The sequence below is a fragment of the Schistocerca nitens genome, chromosome 2, assembly GCF_023898315.1.
Source record: "Schistocerca nitens isolate TAMUIC-IGC-003100 chromosome 2, iqSchNite1.1, whole genome shotgun sequence".
Lineage (NCBI taxonomy): Eukaryota > Metazoa > Arthropoda > Insecta > Orthoptera > Acrididae > Schistocerca > Schistocerca nitens.
The window spans coordinates 456534087-456560943 of NC_064615.1; the positions used below are offsets into that span (position 1 = coordinate 456534087).

Below are 26857 nucleotides of genomic sequence, written 5' to 3' on the forward strand. Positions count from 1 at the left end.
ACAGTATCTATAACGTTTCAAAGCAAAGTAATATTGGTAACTGATTTAGGATTGAACTTCCATTGTTTGAGATCAGGTTCCTGATGTCCCATGAAATATTCATTGACGCGTTCCACAGAACAATTCGAATCTGTGTAACAACAGTAGCCCTATGATCAGCTGTACCACCTTCTTCTCTGGAGACCTACTTCAAATATTATTAGTAATCGCAACACGTATGATAGCCGGCGAAGACAACGCAGCTGCAATTGCCAGTTAGCACAGCACGTTAATAACTGCTGTATCATAAACCTGAATAGTAACAGCAGCTAAATCTTCTTTGGTAGGAACAGATTACAACTATCTCATTTACCTGAGTTGACTTTCCACTCTGTTTCGTTACCGTATCTGCAACATCTGCTGTCATCTCAGTCTGTCATGTGGCTAACAATCTTAATTGTTGCAAAATTTGAGCTACTGCGTCTATCTCTAATTGACTAGCTACTGCTGACTCCTGAATTCTATAAACCTCTTCCACGAATTGTACTTTAGTTAACTGCTGATGCTCAATTTTAAACTTTGAACGAGTTTTAACCACCATACACTAAATTCAGTAAATATGCAGGTCTGTTCTGGCTTCACAGAGGAACACAACTTAAAACTAACACTGTCAACTTACAGCAAAGAAGACTCTACACATAAATTTCTGAAAGAGGGAACACAACAAGGTATCGTTCTAAACACTTTCCGACGTATCTACACAGGAGACAGTGAATCAGCAAAAAAATTCATCACTAACACTGAAAATAGTCATAGGCTGTGCAACTCACTTAACTTAGAGGAATGCTAATAGCAATGAAGTGGCATAGGTGAGGAAGTGATGATAGTTAAAGTTCGTGCTTGTCTTTTATGTGTTGCAGTCGTGTGAAATTCGCACTCAACGGAACTAGGTTCATCAGCCAGGTACCTCTGTTTCCACGAGGGTAAAGCATGAAACAATAAAACAGTACAGAGATTAACACATTTTACATTAAAAATACAGTACATGTCCTGACACCTTACACAACAGTGTAGAATATCTAATTAACCATGGTATTACGATTTAAAATACTTGCACCATGCAAGAGAGAAAAATTCCCAACAGCCTTCATGGGAATAGAACTTGTGTAACTCTGGCTTGTTTTCGGCGAAATATCTGAAATAAACTAGACAAAAAATGTTATTCCTTTGACCTAGAAAATTTGTCAAATCGCTCTCTCATTTATGAGCAATAGAGAGTTCACACATGTGCTGGTGTAGGGCTATAAGTGGAGGGTGATTGGTAGCTGTTGTATTGGGTGAAAACTGAAAATCAGTGAAATAATAATTTCCCCCAAACAGAGCAATGACCGAGATGCAGGTTTCTACTACTCATCCATCCTACATCTATCCCTACGGTCCTCAAACTGCCGGTAATGATATATGGCGATATCAATGAAAAAAATACTGGACTAATAATCACAGTATACCTTTAAATTATAATTATATGGCCCAATAATGTTTATACATTTTCACTTTTCCTATCCCCGGACATCATCGCCATTGAAATCTAGTCGACATGCTGACATAGCTTTTATATTTAAATCAGTTCCTTTAATGGTGACCACAACAACGCTAGTTGTTACATAAAAAGTAATTGCAACCGTTCTCCTCCAACTCTAGAACAACGGCCCTTTATCCTTTCTTCCTTTTGTGTGATCATAAGTTCACAGAGTAGTGCCATCACAAACCAGACAGGGCCTAACTCTCTCGCTGTACATGTACGTTACCGTTGGTGTGCTGCTCGCGCTTGCCGTAATATTATTAAACTTGTTTATAGTTCTCAAAATAACAATACAAAAAATGACAACATCAAAAGAGACAGACAAGTTGCAATCTCCTTTAAATACCGTAACATAATTAACAAATTTGTCCGTGACATTCTGCAGTTTTCCTCGGTAAATTCCACTTCTATGCGACAGAGGCAAGGGGTCTATAAATAAATCTTCCGCTTAACGTCAACCGTATTTGTCAATTATGTGCGCTCGTTAGTTAATTAATCATTAATTCAAGGTCTGTAGGGTGTCCCAGTTGGAACGGTCAGTATTCAGGGACATGAAACTTCCTGACAGATTAAACCTTTCTGCCGGACCGAGACTCTAACTCAGGACCTTCGCGTTTGGCGGGCAAGTGCTCTACCAACTGAGCTACCCAAGCACGACTCACGACCCGTCCTCACAGCTCCAATTCCGCTGGCACCTGCCAGAAGGAAAAATCTGTATATGGACCTGTGCCCTTTCCCAAATGGTTTCTGAGGTAGAATGTACTTAATGTACATTATTAGTTATTTCCTATATTACTCAATACATTGTCAGTTTGCTCATGTATATATGTACAACAATGAGTAAACACTACAACAGGCATTTCAGAAACTATCAAATGAAAAATACATAATCTCATCATTATCTTACATACCACATTACCGCTGTTTTACAGCTCACAATAAATATTAGAATGTCTCCCAGTCAGTTTCCGTCCATTTGTGCTCTCCTGGGAGAACATGTTCTCTTGGTTGTCTGAGTTTCACTAATGACGGCAACAGCATCAGTGTTGCGACCAAGCAGTAAATTTCGCGTGTTCATCTTTCGTTTGTTCACCTTAGGCTTCAACCGTCCCCGTAAAGAGAAATCTAATAACGCAACGGCTAACGATCTAGTTGGCCAGTTAATTGTACTGCCATGATTAATCTAGCGATTAGGTTAAGTGCAGTTAAGATGTTCCATCAGAAATCGGATGAAATGTGGAGGGGCTACATTACTCATTAAGTACACTGCAGTCTGCGAGACCAAAGAAACGTCTTCAGTTTGTTCAACAAACGAATTTTCCAAAAATGGAAGTAATTCTGCCCCGTCATTTGCTCTGCTAAAATCACTGGACCTATCAACTGTCACCATTGATGCCACACCAGAATCGATTGAAAAGTGAACTTGGATTTGGTTTCCACTGTAGCGTGTGAATATTCCTGTGACCATCGATGATTATTACATGTGTTTTTGGTTCCACTCTTTGAAAACGTGGCTAGATCAGGGAATAGTATTAACGGAAGCACATGGCGATTCTCTTTCAACTACTGACAAGATCCAAGTCATGTGGTGTTGTAACCAATGTGTAGATTATGGACACGTTGCATGTGAAATGCGTACGAGTTTTCCATATCTGATGTTAGCTATACACATGTTCATGTGACATTCGTGCAGAAAATCGCTGTGTGATGATAGAGTGTGCACATACTACATAGCTAGTAGCTGCGCAATTGGCTGGGCAAGCATGGGGAAAGTGGTAGTGGTTGTGGGTGGGCCGTCAGTGTGCTGTATGGGAAGTGCCAAGCACTGGAGGAGGGTTTCCATTCTAAACTGAAGCCTATGTTCATATTTTTTGTAAATATTAAGTGCAGCGCCTTCACACCCAAACTTGTACGGTGATCATCCGAAACGGTCTACTATCACCACTGGTTCATTCGTACCAGAAAAGAATTCTGCTGAAAATGCAACAAAAACTGCGATCTATTTTACTTGACTTGTTAATTATTTTTAATTCTCTAAGAAGCATCATGAGTGGCGAATTATGACTAAAACCTACAATTTTCTTGTCTGTGTTAAAATTTGGTTCTTTTGCCAAAACACAGCGGAGTTTGCACAACGTCACCTCACTAACATGTTTTGCGGATGCAGCAGCGACGGAATCCATAAACAGTGGTTTATTACGTTTACTAAGTGAGGACAATTAGGTCAATAGCTTATGAAAAAGATCTTCAGTACAAAAACAAACGTGTAATATCTTCACTTGTGCTGTTCCAAAACCCACAGAAATTTTCAGTTCACCCGTTTTGCAATGGCCCTTAATAATTGCATAGTATCATCAAAAATTCTGTAGTTACTGGTATAGTCTAACAGATAATGAAGTTTTGTATGTTTGCCATGCTGCAAAATATTCTCCTCTTTATATACTATCATTTGCTGAAATCTCGTTTCTATATTTCAAACTGTTAATGAGATATTAGGAATTTTATGGATATTTCATTCTGGCAGCATTACTGGTGCGGCGATCGAAAATGAGTACGCCACGTAAAATCATTTTTCATGAGAAGAAGACCTCTGTTGTGTACATAGTTCCGCGTAGTCAGCGCGTACGCAACTTTCCCACTAGAGCGCGCCCCGCTAAGATCAACAGCGCAGGCGCAGTGCTCGTCCGCCTCCGCACTACGAGATAGAGACGGACCAAATTCTGCTTCCGCCGATCCGCGTATTATTATGTAACGCAGCCAATGAGATTGCTGCTAACGTAGAACCTTTTCTCTTCGCGAATCACACTCGCGCAGTGATACATGAACGCGCGAGGTATTATAACGAGTGTAAAGACCTCCGATTAGTCAGTCTGCATCAGTCTGTACCAGTCTATTAGTCTGTACCAGTCTGTACGAGTTCTACATTTGTCTGTACCAGTCTATAGACAAGTTTCAGTATGCGCCTAATAAGATTACCATATTCCTGTACATAGCCATGAAGATAAATGTATAGCCACTTTTGGCAAGTATCAGAGATATACACTCCTGGAAATGGAAAAAAGAACACATTGACACCGGTGTGTCAGACCCACCATACTTGCTCCGGACACTGCGAGAGGGCTGTACAAGCAATGATCACACGCACGGCACAGCGGACACACCAGGAACCGCGGTGTTGGCCGTCGAATGGCGCTAGCTGCGCAGCATTTGTGCACCGCCGCCGTCAGTGTCAGCCAGTTTGCCGTGGCATACGGAGCTCCATCGCAGTCTTTAACACTGGTAGCATGCCGCGACAGCGTGGACGTGAACCGTATGTGCAGTTGACGGACTTTGAGCGAGGGCGTATAGTGGGCATGCGGGAGGCCGGGTGGACGTACCGCCGAATTGCTCAACACGTGGGGCGTGAGGTCTCCACAGTACATCGATGTTGTCGCCAGTGGTCGGCGGAAGGTGCACGTGCCTGTCGACCTGGGACCGGACCGCAGCGACCCACGGATGCACGCCAAGACCGTAGGATCCTACGCAGTGCCGTAGGGGACCGCACCGCCACTTCCCAGCAAATTAGGGACACTGTTGCTCCTGGGGTATCGGCGAGGACCATTCGCAACCGTCTCCATGAAGCTGGGCTACGGTCCCGCACACCGTTAGGCCGTCTTACGCTCACGCCCCAACATCGTGCAGCCCGCCTCCAGTGGTGTCGCGACAGGCGTGAATGGAGGGACGAATGGAGACGTGTTGCCTTCAGCGATGAGAGTCGCTTCTGCCTTGGTGCCAATGATGGTCGTATGCGTGCAGGTGAGCGCCACAATCAGGACTGCATACGACCGAGGCACACAGGGCCAACACCCGGCATCATGGTGTGGGGAGCGATCTCCTACACTGGCCGTACACCACCGGTGATCGTCGAGGGGACACTGAATAGTGCACGGTACATCCAAACCGTCATCGAACCCATCGTTCTACCATTCCTAGACCGGCAGGGGAACTTGCTGTTCCAACAGGACAATGCACGTCCGCATGTATCCCGTGCCACCCAACGTGCTCTAGAAGGTGTAAGTCAACTACCCTGGCCAGCAAGATCTCCGGATCTGTCCCCCATTGAGCATGTTTGGGACTGGATGAAGCGTCGTCTCACGCGGTCTGCACGTCCAGCACGAACGCTGGTCCAACTGAGGCGCCAGGTGGATGGCATGGCAAGCCGTTGCACAGGACTACATCCAGCATCTCTACGATCGTCTCCATGGGAGAATAGCAGCCTGCATTGCTGCGAAAGGTGGATATACACTGTACTAGTGTCGACATTGTGCATGCTCTGTTGCCTGTGTCTATGTGCCTGTGGTTCTGTCAGTGTGATCATGTGATGTATCTGACCCCAGGAATGTGTCAATAAAGTTTCCCCTTCCTGGGACTATGAATTCACGGTCTTCTTATTTCAATTTCCAGGAGTGTATTTGAGAATAAGATTAACGTACCAATACCAAAGGAACTTCAGATTTTCAATTGTAAATAGCATCCAGAACCAAGTTAAGTAATTTTTATGCTTGTTATTTTAATAATTGTGTGTGAAAATTAATCAAGTTCCGTTTAAAGTTGGTCATCGTCACTCTGCTTCTCTAAGCGTGCAAGTGGCATTTCCATCGTCTGACCTGACGGCAGAAGATAAACACTCCACGATAAGACCACGAGACATATTGCTGACACTCGCCTACTTAGTTAGAGCGACAAGTCAAACAATCAGATGGTGTGTGTACTGAAGGTCTTACAGTACGCACACCACAACCTCCATCCAAGATTAAAGAAAAATTCAATATTTTAACTAAATTTCATTTGCAGCAACACATGATGTATTATGCACCAAATGCAAAATCATAGCGACCATTAGTTTTCATTGAAAACTTTTTCGAATTTCTACAGTGTCTTCCACAAATCAAAATATCATAGTAATTATGACCTTTAACGAAATGATGGGCGCTTCGTCGTAAAGCTGACACGTAAAGTTACAAGCAACACAACGGTAATTTTTTTTCTTTTTGCCGAATAGTTGCTGTAAATCGTTTGAGAAAGATTGCAGGGCGCATACCTCGGTTCTGTCAGCCCAGCGTGTCGACAACTGGACGCAAGTGGGCAAACGACGGCGGCCACCCACTTCCAGACAAGTGAATGAACTCGCCCAGCGCTTAGGACTAAAAATCGCCACTGAGCACCGGTCACCGTACATTGCTAGGACTGCAGTAAGACCAGGCTGAACTATTTCAATAATGTGTTGTTTTCCCTGCATAGGTTGTTGAACCACACGTTCAGAAGAAAAATGAGAACTTGAAAGACTACCTGTTTCACGCAATATGCTGAAAACTCTGGTACAGACTGTCCGATCAGGACTTCGACGTGTCGGAAAGCACCGACGGTATTTTTCTACAGCAGTAGCCATAGAAGCCGTAAGCAGACACCATACCTTCATACTATTCATTAGGTAGACGTGCAGTATTTTAGCCAACTCGTGAACAAACACAGATAACCGGAGATTCTCTCTGATAAACTCTCAGTCTCTCACACTACTTTACTCACAACACGTCATAGGCAACTGTGCGTTCAACGGGCTAGTTTAATATTACAAAGACCTCCCGAGCAAAGTCACTGAAAGCAATGAGGAAAGTTTGGCCTTGAATTAAACGTGAAAGAGATTGGGAGAGTAAGGTACATAGTGCGCGCCTATATCCCATAAACACACTGTTCTGTCTCGGAAACCTTTCATAATAGGGCTTGTGTCCATATGACGCTTTTTGTTTCAAATGAGCTTTTTTTGTCATATCTCTCTCAATATTGATCATCCCTCCCGGAACGCAGTGTACATTACAATACATTTCAAAGAGAACAAATTGGCTCTAAAATTCAAGTGCGCAGTTTGTAATTTTCTGTTTAATTTTACAGAGCTGTTTACCGTGATGCAGACATTTACCTGCTAGATGATCCTTTATCTGCTGTGGACACCCACGTAGGGAAACATCTCTTGGATGAATGCATCAACTCCTACCTGAGCGACAAGACCAGAATCCTGGTCACTCACCAGCTGCAGCACGTCAAGGGCGCCGACAACATCGTGGTGCTCAACAAGGTGACTGCTTCCATCCTTACGTCTTTGTTACTTTAAATCTGTTCCGTGGAGCACACCGTAACTAAGACTTTCATCACAGGGCAAGATTGATTATCAAGGAACCTTCGACGAGATTATGGATAGTGGCGTAAGCTTTTCAAAATTGATGTCGAGCAACGAAGCGGAAGAAGATGTTTCAGAAGAGTTCACCATCATGCGAAAACACAGTACGAGAAAGTCGTTGCAGGTAAATGTCAGTGGGCGTAAAAATCCGTAACGACATCTAGGCCTAGTTGCTAACACTTGCCTCATTCACAGGGCGAGGACAACATCCTAAGACGTTCGAAGCGTTTAGGATCACGGAGGGTTAATGCAAATGTTCTCCAGAGCGAAATCTCCACTTTGTCCGAAGTGGTAAGTATTGCTACTGCTTAAATCACTGGTGCTCACAACCTAGTATGTTTGAATGCTGCGATGCCTAGAAGCCAAATAGTAAAAATATATTTATTAATTATTACTTATTTGATTATCTTATTCATTGGTCAAGTTATTTTCACTTTTTATTTGAAATAAGTAGCATACGTTAGTTAATGGCTAATTTGTTCCCGTTCATTATCTGTGACTATCTCCGTCCAAGCTGGAGCAGTTTCCCCTTTCACCTGTAACAGAAATGTGATATGGAGTTGAAAATGTTCTGATGTAACATTTAAAAGACTCAAATGTTCCCTTCGTCCGTACTAGGAGCTTCCGTGCTGTCACGCGAAGCCACACACGTGGAACGAGGAGAACTATAGACGCGGAGAGATTGACAGATTAGCTGCTCCCGAACATGCTTTGCAGCCAGGAGTCCGTCACATTGATTTTGATAGGGCTCAAGTACTGAAAGCCACAAGCAGATACCATGACAGGCTACACGTTGAGGCCATAGAGATGATGAAACATCTCAGCAATGTCTATAGGAAGGACGAATGCGTGCAATTGATTCACATCTGGATCTCGGTAGTAAATAAGGTGTGTACAAGTCTTCCGCCTTGGGGTGATAGCAACAGCGGACGACGGCAACCGACAACGTGCATTTCCGCCTTGGTATTCAAAGCATGCGAAGCCACGCCACTGCGCCAGGAGAGAGCGACACCTCCTAGAAATTTCCTCGGGTATGTCGGAGAGAGCACACGTGGGTGAAAGTTCCCTGCAGTCAGTAGCGAGCTAGGGTGTGAATCGGACACTCAATGAAGCTACGATCCCCATTTAAACATTCTCCACAGATGAGGACAAAACACTGGATTTTAATGTGAAATCCATCCGACCAAGGCGTAATAGCCCGGAATATTTTATTAACTGTGACATTTCGGCTGTAAAAGTTCATGTTTTACAAGGTTTTTGGGTGCAGAAAGACGGCTGAACATCGGGAAAACGTATAGTGCACGAAAAACAAACATCCAAACAAACTCCTGGATATGTGCTTTCCTCATGTGGATGACTTGCTGGTACTCAATACTCTACTGCAGCAGTGTTGGATATGATGTTTCCTGTCACGTTTATTTGACTCCTGGGGAAAGTTATTTACGATACTGGAACTAAATATCAACATTACGTTCGCATTTATGGGTAGATTTCATACATTATTACTGTATGAGGCATCGCAGAGGATACTTCAAAATGCACTGATTAAGATTTGTTCACATACCTTTCACTGTAGCAAAGTAAAATCTTTACTTTGCCCCTGCAAAGATATGCCTGAAACCTTCCAGTTATGTTTGTGACAGAATGTTGGACGTTCCTCTTCTGATGTACGTTAACTGAGAATCCACGTCACCTTCGTTACGTAGTTTAAATGCTCCTGTTAGTTCCACCTGGTATGCATCCCACATACGTGTGAAACACTCCAGCACATGCTGTACGAACGTCTTCTAAGTAACCTCTCATCTGACAGTATTCAAGCAACGAAATTAAACTTGTCTTCCCTATCTTTAACTGGTCACATGCGTAAGTTGCACTTCACATCTTCATATATTATGAACAGCTATGCAAACACAACTGTATCCCTTTCTTGTTGAGTTCATTTCCATAACAGTCGTGATCACTTCCTTACCATCAGGAGTATTCAAAACGTTTTTTACTGATAAAACTACGTTTTATTTTACGTTTAGCGTCAGATCCCGCTTTTGCCGCGTTTACCTACGTATGAGTATACCATACAGCTCTCATGACTTCTGCTGGCGTAGCCGCTCCACTAAAGTGCCTGCGCCGCCCTTCTTTCCTGCAGAGTGTCATTATGGACGAGACCGGGAAGCTGCACAGAGACCCCTCTGAGCAGGACAACAGCGAGAAGATGCTGAAGGCAAGGTTCAGGTGGTCCACCGTGTGGCAGTACTACAGGGCCGCGGGAGGCATGTGGCTGCTCTTCTCCGTGATGGCAATGATTGTCGTCGCCCAAGTCATCACCAGTGGTTCGGACTACGTGGTAACGTACTGGTAAGGAAACACTGTTTTATACCCGTATCATCACATGCTTCCACACCTGCAAGGTATGCGTGCAGCTTATAGAGTACACAGATGAATTTGTGCAGGATCACTTACTGGATGCCAATGAATATGACTAATATTCCCAGCATTTTCAAAAGTTTTTATGATTTCTCGAAATGTCTTTAGCAGTGTCGTTCAATAATTAAATAAAATTTTTTGTTATTGAAATAAATAAGGTACAAATATTGTGGGATGACAACTGCGATAGTTTCGTAGGACATCTGAAGTTATTTACCTGATTAATAACTGTCCAAATTAAATAATTGTTACAATGGTAAACAGCTATCGGATACCCACCCTAAACACACATCCTACAAAATCAAAGACCATCACTTTTAATTTCTTCGCAGTCACATACCCTTAAACACTAAATTCAGCTTGCAAGAAATGGTCTGCATCAATGTCTACTTGTAGAGAGTTTCTTTTCATTTGGTTGGTTCTGATTCATGTCGCCCACGCTGTTACTCAGTAGGTTAGTGCATCGACACCGGTATTTCTTGAGAGGCCTGCGTCATCTCAACAGCCACAGGGATAGGTAACTTCAGAACAGCTAACATTTTGCTTCTTTCGCGACCATTCGTTACATTTACCGACTGAGTAGCAAAGTGCTTTACTTGGTAACGTTTCAGTGGCAAAGTTGGTGTTGTGAACTCTCACCTCTTCGCACAGACTATCTCAAATAATTTCCTAACAATGCTTCATTGCGTACACGAGTCACGGATCATATTGTGTAAATATCGCAGTATTTCATGGAGGAAAAACGCCTAAAGATGTAGGGCAGCTGTCTCCACAAAATACTGTTGGGTTTATACAAAAAGAGGAGGATGCAGATCCAATAGCCGTACATTCAACATCAAGATACTTGGCTGCATTAGAGCAATTTATTTATTTGCTATCGGTTTCGGTCAATGGATAAAAGGCAAAAAATACAATAAAGCCTCAATGTACATAACTTCATAAAGACACGAAAATACAAAAAGTAACGAAAAATTGAGCAACACAATTCACATGTCAATCATGATGTACCATAAAATCACATTTGATGTCAAACTCATGAATAATAACAGAAAATAAATTTTCTCACATAATCAACTTCCGTTATCTACACACAAGAAGAAGCTGGCCGTATGAAGTCTGGGCGTAGCATGAACAGCCAAAGTAGGCGCAGCCTCAAAGACAGCACCATAGAAATGTCCTGTCGATATGAAACAAGACACACAAAAATAATTTTCAGATAACTACAAGGATTCCAGTAAAGTCATAAGTAATATTTGTACAAAAGACGATAGTAGTATGACCACTAAATCACGACCATTGTTTATGGAAATGTTTAATCGCCTTTAATGACAGTCACGTTTGTAACGTAAACTGTGCAAAAACAATTGAAACATAATTAAAACTGAAATGGGCTTTCACGGTTTGTTAATACCACCCAAGGGTGAATGACGTAAGGTGTGGACCAAAGGGATTTGAGGCACTTCATTCACTGTTTACTTTTTTACAACACATTTCTTTATTAATAATATTAATAATACTTTTGGAAGGAAACAACATAACAGGCCTTGTAAATCGCCTAACTGCGTAAGTGAACTACTAAAAATAATCGTTAATATGTTTAGGAACACAATAAACTTCAACTCACAAATAGCATTCAGTTGTTTACTAATTCATTAAATGTCTGTTCAAAGCAATTTCCCCACATAATCAACTCAACTTGAAACCAGAATTCAATACACTTCCTTGCTATTAAATGTCTACATAAGTTAATGGCCATACATAGTAACCTCTGAACAACAATTCAATTGACTTAAAAGAAAACACAACCACCTAAACATGTTTACAGAATTATGTGAAAGAAATGCATATAAACATTCTGTTTAGCAAATGAACCACTTTCAGCCTGAGCCACCAACAACATAAGTCGTTCTCATTACCCACATAGAGCCACTCCGAGGTACTGGAAGCAAAACATAAGTCTTCCACGTGTACACCAAAGGCAAGGTTTCCCAGACTGCAAGCCGTAAGAAACCAGTCAACACGCTCCCGCCACCAAGTACAGGAAGGCGTCGGGCTAGTAAACAACGTCCGCTACGGTGGGCGGGCGCGACTACGTAACTGGTTGCCACAGTGGGTCGGTTCCTCCCGCAAGCCTCTGCGAAGACCGGTGGCGAAATTAATGAAATTAGCAACACCTGTGACGCAAAGGGCAAGCAACTCACCAACGTGATAAGGACATAAATTATTTGCATATACAACGTGTCCAAAACAGCTGTCTATCCACTACTTCCAGCACCTCAGAGGACACCACTTAACACAGCGAATTCAGTCATCTAAACATACCGCGCAATCTGAGCAAAACCACAAACTTCCTGCATGAGCGCACTACGCTTAAAATAAGGAGTATTAACTTAACACAACATACAACTTCTAAATCTCCGGGTGACTGGCCTGGACTCGTGAAATGGATCTACCAACACATCATCATGGCCAATAAACCGCCTCCCCTCTCCACTTGCGAGGCACAAATAGGATACGTCCTGCAACACACTGATTAAAATATCTAAAACCGTGTTCGTTACAAGGTTAACACTCAATGTCACAGGGAAACAATCAGAAACGCACAAATCACGTGGCTGAAAAACACAACCAAGTCAGTGGCACACAAGAAGGTCAGTAATAGTAAGGCCCTTTATCATTTTCCCATTCAGAGGGGCGTAAAACAATAACACTTAAGCAAAGAAGTATGAATGCATTTGAACAATTCAGTGACTGACAACGACTAAGTTTTTAAATGCAGAACACAAGTCCTCACGGCATAAGCGCGGCCTTACGCAATGGACCCCTAATAGCAAGGTCAAGCGTCCAAAGCACACTGCTCAATAAATACACCACAACGGCAAGCACACTCAGTAATCGCCAGAACGATGGACACTGAGAACAAAATGCTGCTTATATCCAAACCAGCTGTGCTCGCAATGGCATTACATCAGTCACAGAGCCATAGAGACGAGATTGTAGTCACTAGAAGCAAACGGTAAATCCATCATAAACAAGGAAGCAGCATGTTCCCGACAGCATCGGCGCCTCGACCCACCAAGTCCGCCGCAAACGCCCAAACACAATCAGGTAAAGTGGCAAACTTTCCTCTTGCCACCACACATGGCGTCGGCAGACACGGCTTCACGCTCCGCGCACTACTGCCTATCTCACTGTTTCTGCTCGCCCTCCAAAATCCAACTACTCGACTGTCACATGTGCCTCGCCGACTGCCCCCACGAAGGGGCGCCACTTCTCTCTTTCCTCCGCGATACAGCGATAATATTATACGCGGTACGTTCGATAGATCAAAGCCGAGCCGCCACGGCTCATAAACAAAAGTTCGAATAGTAAATGTTACATATAATTTCTGACTACAATATACAATTCAGTGTATCACGTGTCCCAATAGACAGAGACTCGGGAACAAATGATTAAGATTGAGGTTCCTGGAATATTACTGAGAAGTTACATCATTATGGATCTAAGTAAGAACTAACCAGGCTTAAACAATACAAAGCATACAGTGTAAAACTCAATAGTATAATAAAGGGTATTTTAATCACAGTATGCAGAAATCTGTTAACAAAAGCATTATTTCATGTTCACATGTATGGCTAAAATAATGCATCACACCACATCTAATCTATAGACAAACAGGAATTACACGGAATACATTTTCCCAAGAAGAATCAGTACACCACGTTACAATGTCAGATCAACATTCTAACATTCTGCGTGGTGTCTGTTGTTCTATATCGTGTCTCCCTACCACTTTCGCGCAACGACGCTCTGAGCGTGTTTTTTAGGGAATTGACTAGTTTGAACCTGGGACCTGTTGATGGTACGGAGACGTCAGACCAGACATGACATGTAGAGTTCAGAAGAGTTCAGTGAGACTAGCGATGATATAACCAAATACTTAATGATTTCAGCGTCAGCTCCACTGCACTCCCTGTAAAAGAATCTTAATACTAACTAAATTTAGGGGAAGGGGTTCAAGGCTTTCCTATTTTTAGTTAGCTGGTAAAATAACGTCGAAAAATCAGTTAAGTTTATCATTGGAAATTTTATTCTACTCACAAAACATTGTTTATTAATTGCACTATTGATAAAAGGAAATGTTTTAATACAGGATGGTAAAAACCAACTGCGTTCAACAAAAATGTGAACGAATATTCCCTGAACGGGTTTCCAAGTTCTACAATGGATCGAAGGATGACCTATGCCATATCACATCTATAATCTAAGTTTAAATTAAGTTTCACAAAAGAGAACTATCGAAATGGTCTACAGTGACCCTCAATTATCTTTAATTACTTATCTAACTTGTAAATTACAGTGGCTGATGTGACTTCTCAATAACTATAAAACAGAAAAATCATCGAGTTTCAGATTTTTACTTCAAGTGGCAAATGTGAACACCATGAGCTTTAATTGACGATCGACACTAGTATTACGCAAAAAGGGGGTGTAACAGATGAAACTTCTGCAGTTCTGAGTGAAGCTTTATGCGCTGTTATGCGGCATCGCGTGCGTTCATTACCTTGTCGGTGTTCGTCAGGGGGCGACTGGCAGCACATCTCCGCTCACCTCGCCGTCTCGGAAGCAACTCTCTCCTAACTTCTCCTTACTACAATTTACCGAAGTTGGTTTAAAAAAACTATCTGGCTGTGTTTTCATCTGACCAATCAGGGTCTCAATGTTAACCTTAAGCTCCGCGTACAAAAATTCTGTCTATCCAATGAGAAACGTTATACTTTTCGTGGTGGGGCAATGTTTTTAAAGTTTGCAATGTAACAGAGACGCGAAAAAGTCTCACGCTAAAACTTGCAGCTGGTGGGGTCCTTTTAGTGTTATCGTAAGATCTATACTGTTCTTCTGGAGGGTTCTATCTTTTAACATGGGCTGGGGGGGGGGGGGGGGTGGTCCTGACGTAACAGAGACGCAAAAAAGTCTCACGCTAAGACTTGCAGCTGGGGTGACCCTTTTTGTGTTATCGTAAGATCTATACTGTTCTTCTGGAGGGCTCTAGCTTTTAACATGGGCTGGGGGGTGGTCCTAGCGGTTAGCTGGCGACGTGGGTATCCGTCCCGTATCGTAGGGCCTTCCAGCTTAACACGGTTCTGCTCTCGGCTTCTGTTCTCGTTTCTCCTCTCGGAACTGTCTCACGGTGGGAAGGTATGACATGCATTTAGGCATTCTTGTGTTAGTCTGTGGTATTCCATTTGCTCACTCGTTACTCATATTACTTTGGTTAATTTAATGTGACGATTTATTCGGATCTATGTGACATACTACTGGAGTTGCTTATCATGTCAGGGTTTTCATGGAAGGTGTTGGATTTTCCTGACACCTGACAACATGGAACGACAGACAAATAGCAAATTAGCTTACAATAGTTATACAAAAACAAGGAAGAATCAGGTTATCTGGTTCAGGTAACTGAACATTGTATAGAGTGGGACGAAGCAAGTGATCAACAAATGGATAAATTAAGTAGTGGGTTTTGAAACTGGCTATAAACAAAAAAAACATAAAATCATTCTTCGACCATTAAAACTCACTGATACTCTTAAATAACCAATAAGCAATTTTGAGCAACGATGATGGGAGACTTAATCATAGCACAAACAAGCATACGTAAACTCCAATAAGCCATACATCCATCACAAAGAAATTATATTAAATCATATTAAATCTTATATTTTACAGGAGCAACCAGAAGTAAAAATGTAACAAAACAATTACCAAGAAATACATGAAGGCTAGTATACAGACATGATAAGTGTATTTCATAGGTTTTGTCACAGGTTACATTATTTACATAATTTTCATTCAATACGTATTACAAGGACAGTTCATCGTGATGTGCATGTGATATTTAATGTACAAGAAAAATGAAAATTTAAATGTTTTTCATAAAAGTTGCTTGTGATTAAGTGGTCATCCCATTATTCTCTTCTATACAAATATCACTTATAACTTTACTGTTATCGATGTAATACTGATTATTTTTATGTTAAAATTACTTTTGTGCATCTTGGCCCATATCGACTGGATATCTCTATGGTTTTATCTTTGAGGCTACGAGTACTTTGGCTTTCAAGCCATTTTCAGAGTACATGTTTCAAGTTTCCTGTTGTGTGGATGATAAAAGTTGCTCATGTGGGAAAAAACTGTTCTTCTGTGTTTCATGAGTTTGACAGCTAAAACGATTTTGTGGTTCAACAAGATTGACTTGTGAGTTGTATTAGTTTTTCGTAAGTTACGTTTGATATTTTCGTGTCTTTACGCTGTTTTTTACATTGAATTTTTGCTGTCAATTTTTTTGTTCATTCAGGTGCCAGATGATGTTCATTGTCCAAAACCGACAGCAAATAAATAAATTGTTCTAATGCAGCCAGCTGTCATGAGTTTCCTGAAACATATACGAGTATCAGCTGCTGACAAATGCCTGAAGAAACGACAGCTTCGTCGGGAAAGCCTGAAGTGCAGTAGATTCTTAACCCCACTACTGATACGATGCATTTTTAAATTCAGATAGCCTTTGATGGACAGAATCTAGTGATAATTTTGAACTTTTCATACACCTTAATGACATGGTAGAATCAGATCAACATTTTCAGGCAACACTTTTTGAATATCAACAAATTAAGTCGCACAGAGATTCGGATTTCTTGGCCCCTGTAACACTAGATGTACAGGTACACAGAACAGAAGAACGCAGAATCAATCGTAATGCCACTCAAAGTAACCATTTGGATGGACAAATTTTCTTAAGAAACCCAGTTGCCTACACAGGCCGTAGTAGTTTCTTTTTATATATATAAAAAGTTTTCCTCCAATAGTGTTAAAAGTTCTTTAACTTTTCATCCCCCCCCCCCCCCATGAGCCATGTATATGATTAAATGATGATGGCGTCCTCTTGGGTAAAATATTCCGGCGGTAAAATAGTCCCCCATTCGGATCTCCGGGCGGGGACTACACAAGAGGACGTCGTTATCAGGAGAAAGAAAACTGGCGTTCTACGGATCGGAGCGTGGAATGTCAGATCCCTTAATCGGGCAGGTAGGTTAGAAAATTTAAAAAGGGAAATGGATAGGTTAAAGTTAGATATAGTGGGAATTAGTGAAGTTCGGTGGCAGGAGGAACAAGACTTTTGGTCAGGTGATTACAGGGTTATAAATACAAAATCAAATAGGGGTAATGCAGGAGTAGGTTTAATAATGAATAAAAAAATAGGAGTGCGGGTTAGCTACTACAAACAGCATAGTGAACGCATTATTGTGGCCAAGATAGACACAAAGCCAATGCCTACTACAGTAGTACAAGTTTATATGCCAACTAGCTCTGCAGATGAAGAAATTGATGAAATGTATGACGAGATAAAAGAAATTATTCAGGTAGTGAAGGGAGACGAAAATTTAATAGTCATGGGTGACTGGAATTCGTCAGTAGGAAAAGGGAGAGAAGGAAACATAGTAGGTGAATATGGATTGGGGGGAAGAAATGAAAGAGGAAGTCGCCTTGTAGAATTTTGCACAGAGCATAACTTTATCATAGCTAACACTTGGTTCAAGAATCATAAAAGAAGGTTGTATACCTGGAAGAATCCTGGAGATACTAAAAGGTATCAGACAGATTATATAATGGTAAGACAGAGATTTAGGAACCAGGTATTAAATTGTAAGACATTTCCAGGGGAAGATGTGGATTCTGACCACAATCTATTGGTTATGAACTGCAGATTGAAACTGAAGAAACTGCAAAAAGGTGGGAATTTAAGGAGATGGGACCTGGATAAACTGAAAGAACCAGAGGTTGTAGAGAGTTTGAGGGAGAGCATAAGGGAACAATTGACAGGAATGGGGGAAAGAAATACAGTAGAAGAAGAATGGGTAGCTCTGAGGGATGAAGTAGTGAAAGCAGCAGAGGATCGTAGGTAAAAAGACGAGGGCTAATAGAAATCCTTGGGTAACAGAAGAAATATTGAATTTAATTGATGAAAGGAGAAAATATAAAAATGCAGTAAATGAAGCAGGCAAAAAGGAATACAAACGTCTCAAAAATGAGATCGACAGGAAGTGCAAAATGGCTAAGCAGGGATGGCTAGAGGACAAATGTAAGGATGTAGAGGCTTGTCTCACTAGGGGTAAGATAGATACTGCCTACAGGAAAATTAAAGAGACCTTTGGAGAGAAGAGAACCACTTGTATGAATATCAAGAGCTCAGATGGCAACCCAGTTCTAAGCAAAGAAGGGAAAGCAGAAAGGTGGAAGCAGTATATAGAGGGTTTATACAAGGGCGATGTACTTGAGGACAATATTATGGAAATGGAAGAGGAGGTAGATGAAGACGAAATGGGAGATAAGATACTGCGTGAAGAGTTTGACAGAGCACTGAAAGACCTGGGTCGAAACAAGGCCCCGGGAATAGACAACATTCCATTAGAACTACTGATGGCCTTGGGAGAGCCTGTCCTGACAAAACTCTACCATCTGGTGAGCAAGATGTATGAGACAGGCGAAATACCCTCAGACTTCAAGAAGAATATAATAATTCCAATCCCAAAGAAAGCAGGTGTTGACAGATGTGAAAATTACCGAACTATCAGTTTAATAAGTCACAGCTGCAAAATACTAACGCGAATTCTTTACAGACGAATGGAAAAACTGGTAGAAGCGGACCTCGGGGAAGATCAGTTTGGATTCCGTAGAAATGTTGGAACACGTGAGGCAATACTAACCATACGACTTATCTTAGAAGAAAGATTAAGAAAAGGCAAACCTACGTTTCTAGCATTTGTAGACTTAGAGAAAGCTTTTGACAATGTTAACTGGAATACTCTCTTTCAAATTCTGAAGGTGGCAGGGGTAAAATACAGGGAGCGAAAGGCTATTTACAATTTGTACAGAAACCATATGGCAGTTATAAGAGTCGAGGGGCATGAAAGGGAAGCAGTGGTTGGGAAGGGAGTGAGACAGGGTGTAGCCTCTCCCCGATGTTATTCAATCTGTATATTGAGCAAGCAGTGAAGGAAACAAAAGAAAAATTCGGCGTAGGAACTAAAATTCATGGAGAAGAAGTAAAAACTTTGAGGTTCGCCGATGACATTGCAATTCTGTCAGAGACAGCAAAGGACTTGGAAGAGCAGTTGAACGGAATGAACAGTGTCTTGAACGGAGGATATAAGATGAACATTAACAAAAGCAAAACAAGGATAATGGTATGTAGTAAAATTAAATCGGGTGATGCTGAGGGAATTAGATTAGGAAATGAGACACTTAAAGTAGTAAAGGAGTTTTGGGGCAAGGAAATCGTTTCTGAAGAAGAGAAATTTGTTAACATCGAGTATAGATTTAAGTGTCAGGAAGTCGTTTCTGAAAGTATTTGTATGGAGTGTAGCCATATATGGAAGTGAAACATGGACGATAACTAGTATGGACAAGAAAAGAATAGAAGCTTTCGAAATGTGGTGCTACAGAAGAATGCTGAAGATAAGGTGGGTAGATCACGTAACTAATGAGGAGGTATTGAATAGGATTGGGGAGAAGAGAAGTTTGTGGCACAACTTGACTAGAAGAAGGAATCGGTTGGTAGGACATGTTTTGAGGCATCAAGGGATCACAAATTTAGCATTGGAGGGCAGCGTGGAGGGTAAAAAACGTAGAGGGAGACCAAGAGATGAATACACTAAGCAGATTCAGAAGGATGTAGGTTGCAGTAGGCACTGGGAGATGAAGCTTGCACAGGATAGAGTAGCATGGAGAGCTGCATCAAACCAGTCTCAGGACTGAAGACAACAACAACAACAACAACAACAACCTTTTCATCAATTAAACGAGAGCCATTTATGCATCATGGTTCCCTGTTTGTTGATTTGAGTAACAAAAGTGTTTGTGGATATGGCACCATCTTTCAAACCCAAAGTACAAATCTGAGAGCAGGGTCCAGTTATCATGTTCATATTCACAACAGTGGTTTTCCTTTCCTACCCCACCCTTTGTTAAGAAAGTCACACTCCTGTTCTTGGAATCAATAAAATAGTTCATAGTTTTGCAGCTTATTGGATATTCACTCACTCTTTTCAGCAGTGACGCGATGTCGGCACACTTAGGTGAGCTAAACAGTACTATTTGTTAAAAATAAGATTTTTAAATTATTATTTCAAAAGCTATTAACGATATTGGTATATGGTTCAAATTCTGAATATTTAAGTAGGAGAATGCGCTTGGTGGAGATGCTTATGTTTCAACATTTACTGCCAAAATTATCATTGCAGCCTTGAAACGCCACGTTGAGCTATTGACATACAGTTGTTTCTCCTTTGACTACCAGTCAGCTATTTTTATGATTGACGGGGACAGACCACTGAAAGAATAACAACAGAAATAAAGTTTACGGAGTCTGAAAGATTACGTGAAGGAACGACAGCAAATAGTGAGACCTGTGAATTGAAACAACCGAATGGTTTGTTAATTTGTATTTTCCATAAAAAGGGTAGTTCAGTTTTGTCTTATAAATCTCATAGTCGTTTGACCTGGGTGGAAATCTATTATATATTAATTATTCCTTATTGGTCTGAGCCAACGAGGCACTCTGATATCTGCTCACAATAAAAACAGTCGTGAGAAAACGAGAATACAGCATATGAAGCAGAAAGTCACAAGATTTGACAAAGGGAACATTGGTAACAGTACCGAGCGAGGTGGCGCAGTGGTTAGCACACTGGACTCGCATTCGGGAGGACGACGGTTCAATCCCGTCTCCAGCCATCCTGATTTAGGTTTTCCGTGATTTCCCTAATTCATTTCAGGCAAATGGTTCCTTTGAAAGGGCACGGCCGATTTCCTTCCCAGTCCTTCCCTAAACCGAGCTTGCGCTCCGTCTCTAATGACCTCGTTGTCGATGGGACGTTAAACACTAACCACCACCACATTGGTGACAGTGATTACTTTGCTGCTTTATCAAAGGATTTACGTGGAAGCCAGCTCCATTAAGAGCAGATGTTACTCAAACATGCAGGCATCTCAGTGTGATGATGAAAATGTAATGGAAAATCTTCCTTGCTGCAGCCCTTAAAGCTGGATATAATTCATGAATTTATCTTTGAAACTAAATTTGTTGTATAATTACTTTATTTCAGTTTCAATCCTTCATTTGTCGACTCTTCTATGAACTCCTCATGCAGTAATGATTCTATTGTTTGTACTTTTCAGAAAGGTTGTAGTACTCACTTTAGAATGATTATGGGAAGAATATACTGAAATAGATTTCTAAAATGTTCCATAAGTGCTCCTATAAACTGTCAAAAATAGCAGGGTGAGAACATCAGGTCTTTCCACAAAGAAAACATTAGAATTGTCTCCCAGAAAAAAAAATGTTTGTACAAGGCAAGATTTCGGCTAGTTACTGCATGTACCATCACGTGACATGAATGGGCTTTCTGGTGTTGAAATTTTAGACTCCTTCTCCACGAGTACTAATTTTCTGAACTCTCTTACTGCACTGCGTCAGTTTCTGCACTTAACAAGCAACAGCAGCTACATCTCTGCTTACTTTCTTACAAAGTGGCTACATTTTGCTGAGTTTAGTCACAGAAAACGGCAGTTGCTATTATGAAGTCGATTAGATGTCGAATGTATTAAACTGTTTCAGCTGACTCTTTGTGCCTTCGTTTTCACGAAGCATACCTGATATAGAGCCTCATTCGTTTATAGCAATATTTAATGAACCCCTAGAAACGAGCGTAGATTCGATACTTTGCACGCGTGTTAATATTGTTGTAATTAACAAATATGAAGTCTGTAACCTCCACACAACTGGTTTCTGAATGAAATTTAGTCCAACTTTACCTCCCACTCTATAAAAGCCTACGTAGTAACAAAACTGTATACTTAGAAAGTGTTATCCAACTTAAACTCGTATGCTAACCTGTGACTAAACAGAACCTAATTTGAACTGAATTGTAGCTAGTGTTTATATGAAATGAGCAACTGATGTAAGATAGTTATCTGGCCCTAATCAAAATTTCCGCTTACCTCGCGTCTTGAAAACATTGTGGCAGATTTCACGAAAGCACAACAGCAAACAGCAAGCAGGCACCGGCTAATCTAGGTTTTTGTTTCTAAATAAATATTCAAATTGTTGCATACCACATGATGCACTGTGGTGATACGTAACGGTGGATGGGGGAGTAACTATTCCTATGAAATGGTATTCCAAGACAACGATTTTAGAATGAAGTATGTATTAAAAAATTCGCGTGGTCTTTACTCATAACATAGGTTTGCACATTGCTACGCTTAACAAAGGGAACAATAATTTGAAAAGGATACAACGTTAACAGAGAATTTCTGTAAAACCAAACGGCTTAATCAGTCGATATCTTAAAGCATGACTCACGGAAGGGGTGTGGTCTTTTTCTCAGCTCTGAGAAAATTAACTAGCTAACAATCATTCCGACTAGCTGCGCAATGCTGCAGTCATATCTCAAACTCATTCTCTCAAAAAAGTAGCATTCTTCCAGAGTTATATTCTTTTCGTCTTCCAATATATACAAAATATTCATCCTTGCTATCCTTCACAATAAATCTCTCTTCATCTAATAGATACAATCACAAGCCAACACGGCACTGCTGAACACGTCCATCACCTATCGCATTTCAACTAAGAATGTATCAGACAACGCGGAAGCAAAGATTGTGACACAATAACACCAAAGATTATTTAACAGGAACGTAGCTTGCTCTCTATCTCTGACGTGACCATCGGTAACGTACAAAATCAAACTGACATGTCCACCTTACAGCCCTACTGATCCAGCCAAGTACATGCGCATGCCTTCGACCCAGACACTGATGGACTTGGATTACAGAACATTAGGCATACGTTCGGCGCTAATCCAAAATCACACCACGAGACTTCATATAAAAGACCAGAGGTAGCTCAATTCAGCACTCTGTTTCCTGTATCTTCCAATGTACAGGTCAACTACCGAAGCCAGATTCTGTGTCTATCTTTGTCTTTGTTTCCTGAATAAGTCGAAGCTACATCCGCTGTGAAACACTTCTTATTGCTGATTGATACACAGTATACGAGCGTTCTGTTTATGTGGTGCTCTACAGCTCGTAAATACTGGAAAAGATATTACAGAATCACGAAGAGCTTCTAATGAAACAAATGATTATCAGGTACCAGTTTAGATCAACCCTTCATCGTAGTTACATTATACTGTTTACATAAACCTCAATAGAAGTCCTCATACTATAGCGTAAAAAGTGAAATAAGAAACAATCCTTCGTCACTGACACTGTTGTCAGTAGTCAAATCCATTAATCCTAGCAATACCAAGGCATTTTCCATAACACACGTAACTGGGGGGTACTTTATGCCAACCTTAACTTTGTGACGGCTCCCAAACCCAAGGTCCTCGGCGGTACTTTTGGGGCAACCACCACAAATTGTATAAAGCGTGGGGAGTGACCAGGATGTAGCTATGTCTGTTGGCCGAAAAATAATTAATGACAAGAATTGCTCCAGCTAGAATGAAGAGATAACTTATCTTTCTTTCTGACGAAACGCGCACCAGCAATACAAGTCCAAGTAATATCCAAGAGTAATCCGTGTACTGAGCCTACTCGAATACAATAGCAAATATCACACTGCAATGGCTCCGCTATAAACTCCACGAAAGGATAGCAATAGACAATCGACAATAGACTGCCTGTCTCAGGGCCAGCGCTCCTCCTTATATGCAAAAGGCAGAGGGCGCTGCGGACCCGAGCTCAGCCACGGCGCGACCTCTTCCGTCGGCGGTAACGCCCTGAGACGCCAACGGCCACGACAGGAACTGTGGCCAGCGATGTCACGGTCAGGAAGCGCGTGCGTGAGTTGGTTGGTTGGTTGGGTCCGTGGATACAACACTTAAAAATCAGAAAAATAGTTATTTTTATTGATTTATACCAATCACTTACTTTTCAAACACATACTGATACGTAAGTAGGGTCCAAAACCTGAAAATATCTTTTGGCACACGCTTATGAATATCACTACTCTTTCAGTGATGTGTACTACTTTATGCTCCCTGAAATACCTGAAATAAAATTAAAAAATGCAAATTTCGTTAACTGGTGTTGACTTTTACTCTTAAAATACTATTTAAACAGATGTTGGTGTTTAATTGAGATCTCGAACCTGATAATATTGAATATGACAATCATTGCACAAGTGGCATCTATTGCTAAGACCTAAATTTTTTAATTAACTTTAACTGAAAAAGTAAAAAAAATATAATGGAATCTGATAGAAGAATTCATTAAAAACAACCCTTTTTTCAAAATTTTAAAATTAAAGTAACTGACTAGATTACAATATTACGAGAGTTAATACAGCAAGCTGTAAAATGCGCCAACTTTACCAGTATGTGGAGTATACTTCACGCAGGAGGATGCAACCTGTGTGTGACGGTCCACAAAGATTGTTTAACCTTTGATAATGCGTTCTCTTGTGTTGACTGAATTGACGACGCGGCGAGTAGCCGCGCGGTCAAGGGCGCCTTGCCACGGTTCGCGCGGCTCCTCTCGTGGGAGGTTCGAGTCCTCCCGCGGGCATGGGTGTGTGTGTGTTGTCTTTAGCGTAAGTTAGATTAAGTAGCGTGTAAGCCTAGGGACCGGTGACCTCAGTGGTTTGGTCTCATAGGAAATTACCACAAATTTCCAGATGAATTGACGCCGCAAGAAACCCGAGAAGATATTATTGCTTTTTACATTAAAATCTCATCAATGACATAAATACTTGGAATCCAGAGGAAGTAAGTCCGTTAAAAGGGAGGGAATAGTTGAGAGATAACTGCAGAACATTTCTTAGCTCTCTCGCTTTCTTACTCAGGTGTTTCATTCTTATACTTGTCACTTTTCCAGCTATGTAAATAGTGAATAATATCTACTTTTAATAAGGGCTGAATTAGCCTGAAAGATAGTTAGAATTACTTTTTGAAACATAGACTGATCAACCAAAATAATATGACCAGTACTCATCACGATGCTGAACGTCGCTTCGTTGTGTATCGGGCACGTATGGTGGAAGGTGAATTACGTAAGCGGAGCATGGATAAATGTGGATTTATTCCAGCGGGAGCTATGGCCCGCAAATGGCGAAATCCACAATACAAACGATTTTAACAAACGTTAGATCATTCTGACTTGACGCCCTAGGAATGAGCATATAGAAAACGGTGAAGCTGGTCTGCTGTTTGTGTGTTACTGTCGTGAGCATCTGCTGAAGGCGGCAGGAGGACGGTGAAACCACGGCCAGTCGACAGTGAGCGTCGGAGCCTTGCCTGCCCTATAAAGTAGGATATGCGGAGATATGTGGCGTACGCGACGACTGAGTGCAATGTTTGTGTAGGCACACGCGCTTTAGAACACACGTTCAGCTCAAATAGTGGCTCGGAAAATGACTTATTCCCATATTAACCCAGCAACATGGTCAGTTACAACTGCAGTGGACATGGGATCACCAAGAATGGATCGTGGACCTTGGCCACGTGTAACGTGGTCGCATGGTACGTTGTCATTCAGGTAAACGGCTGCTCGAAACATGCAAAGCGCCGAGTATGCATGTCGCTGGGGTGGTATTTTGTGTTGGAGAATATTTACTTAGGCTTCAGTTGGACCTGTAGTAGTAATAGAAGCCTGTGGACTACGTGAACATAATTGCGGACAACGTGCATCCTTTCATACTTGGTATTTTCCTCGACTGCAATTGCACGTTCCTACAGGAACTATCAGTGTCGCAAAGCCAGAATCGTGGTGCTACAGTGGTTTGAGGAGAATGGTAGTGAACTCAAGTTGATTCTTCGATCACCACCAAATACGCCTGACTGAACCCGATGAACGGCAGGGTCGATGTCGGGCCCCAGCTCCACTCTCACAAAAGCACCGGCCCGTAATTTACGGGAACTGCGTCACCTGACCGTAGACATCTGCAGACACCCGGTCGTCTTCCTAGGCTGGTTCACTGTACGTTCATTGTTCGCGGTTGAGGTTGCTGGGGCCGCGTGCTGGACGATTCACGAAACAAGCAAGCTATGCGTGTGTTAAGTCGACCATCGCTTCCATGTTTGTCGTAAAACGATCTTGGATCTAGGGTGGATCTCATGTGATGGCCGCGGCCAATTTCTTTTCCCCATTCTAGTGACCTGATGAATAATGAACTCCTGATAAGGAAAGAATTTTGTCTTCTGACGCCATTACAAGATAGTAACGAGAAAAAATTACAGCGTTATTTTGTCTCAAAACTAAAGTGTAGCCCGAATTTCAAGTTTTTACCTGTGTTGAAAGTACCACATATGTCTAGTTGTGTTTACCGCGCTACGAATTCACTGGTGATTTTCCTCGAACGCTTTCAGTGGTAATGTATTCCTCTGAATCACAGTTCTAAACGAGGATGCACCGCCCACCAGTGGGTGTAGAAGAGATCTAGTGGGGCACTTTTGGTCCGAGACAAAAGTAGGTAGTGTTTAGAAGCAACTCTCACAAGAACGTAGCGAAACGTTTTTAGTAATATCAGTGCAAAAAAGTGAATGTACAAATATGATTTCCTGCTGGAAATCGTGTTGATCCACTTTTGTAACGCA

General features: G+C 41.6%; 1 protein-coding gene across 1 annotated transcript in view; it reads left to right on the forward strand.

Moving 5' to 3' along the window:
* LOC126236340 (ATP-binding cassette sub-family C member 4-like) overlaps positions 1 to 26857 on the forward strand; it is a 218559-nt gene that overhangs the window by 101456 nt on the left and 90246 nt on the right. Inside the window, exons 12-15 of the mRNA XM_049945566.1 lie at positions 7490 to 7673; positions 7753 to 7899; positions 7971 to 8066; positions 9919 to 10127. Of these exons, the coding sequence (XP_049801523.1) occupies positions 7490 to 7673; positions 7753 to 7899; positions 7971 to 8066; positions 9919 to 10127 (636 nt within the window). The remainder of the gene's footprint in view (positions 1 to 7489; positions 7674 to 7752; positions 7900 to 7970; positions 8067 to 9918; positions 10128 to 26857) is intronic.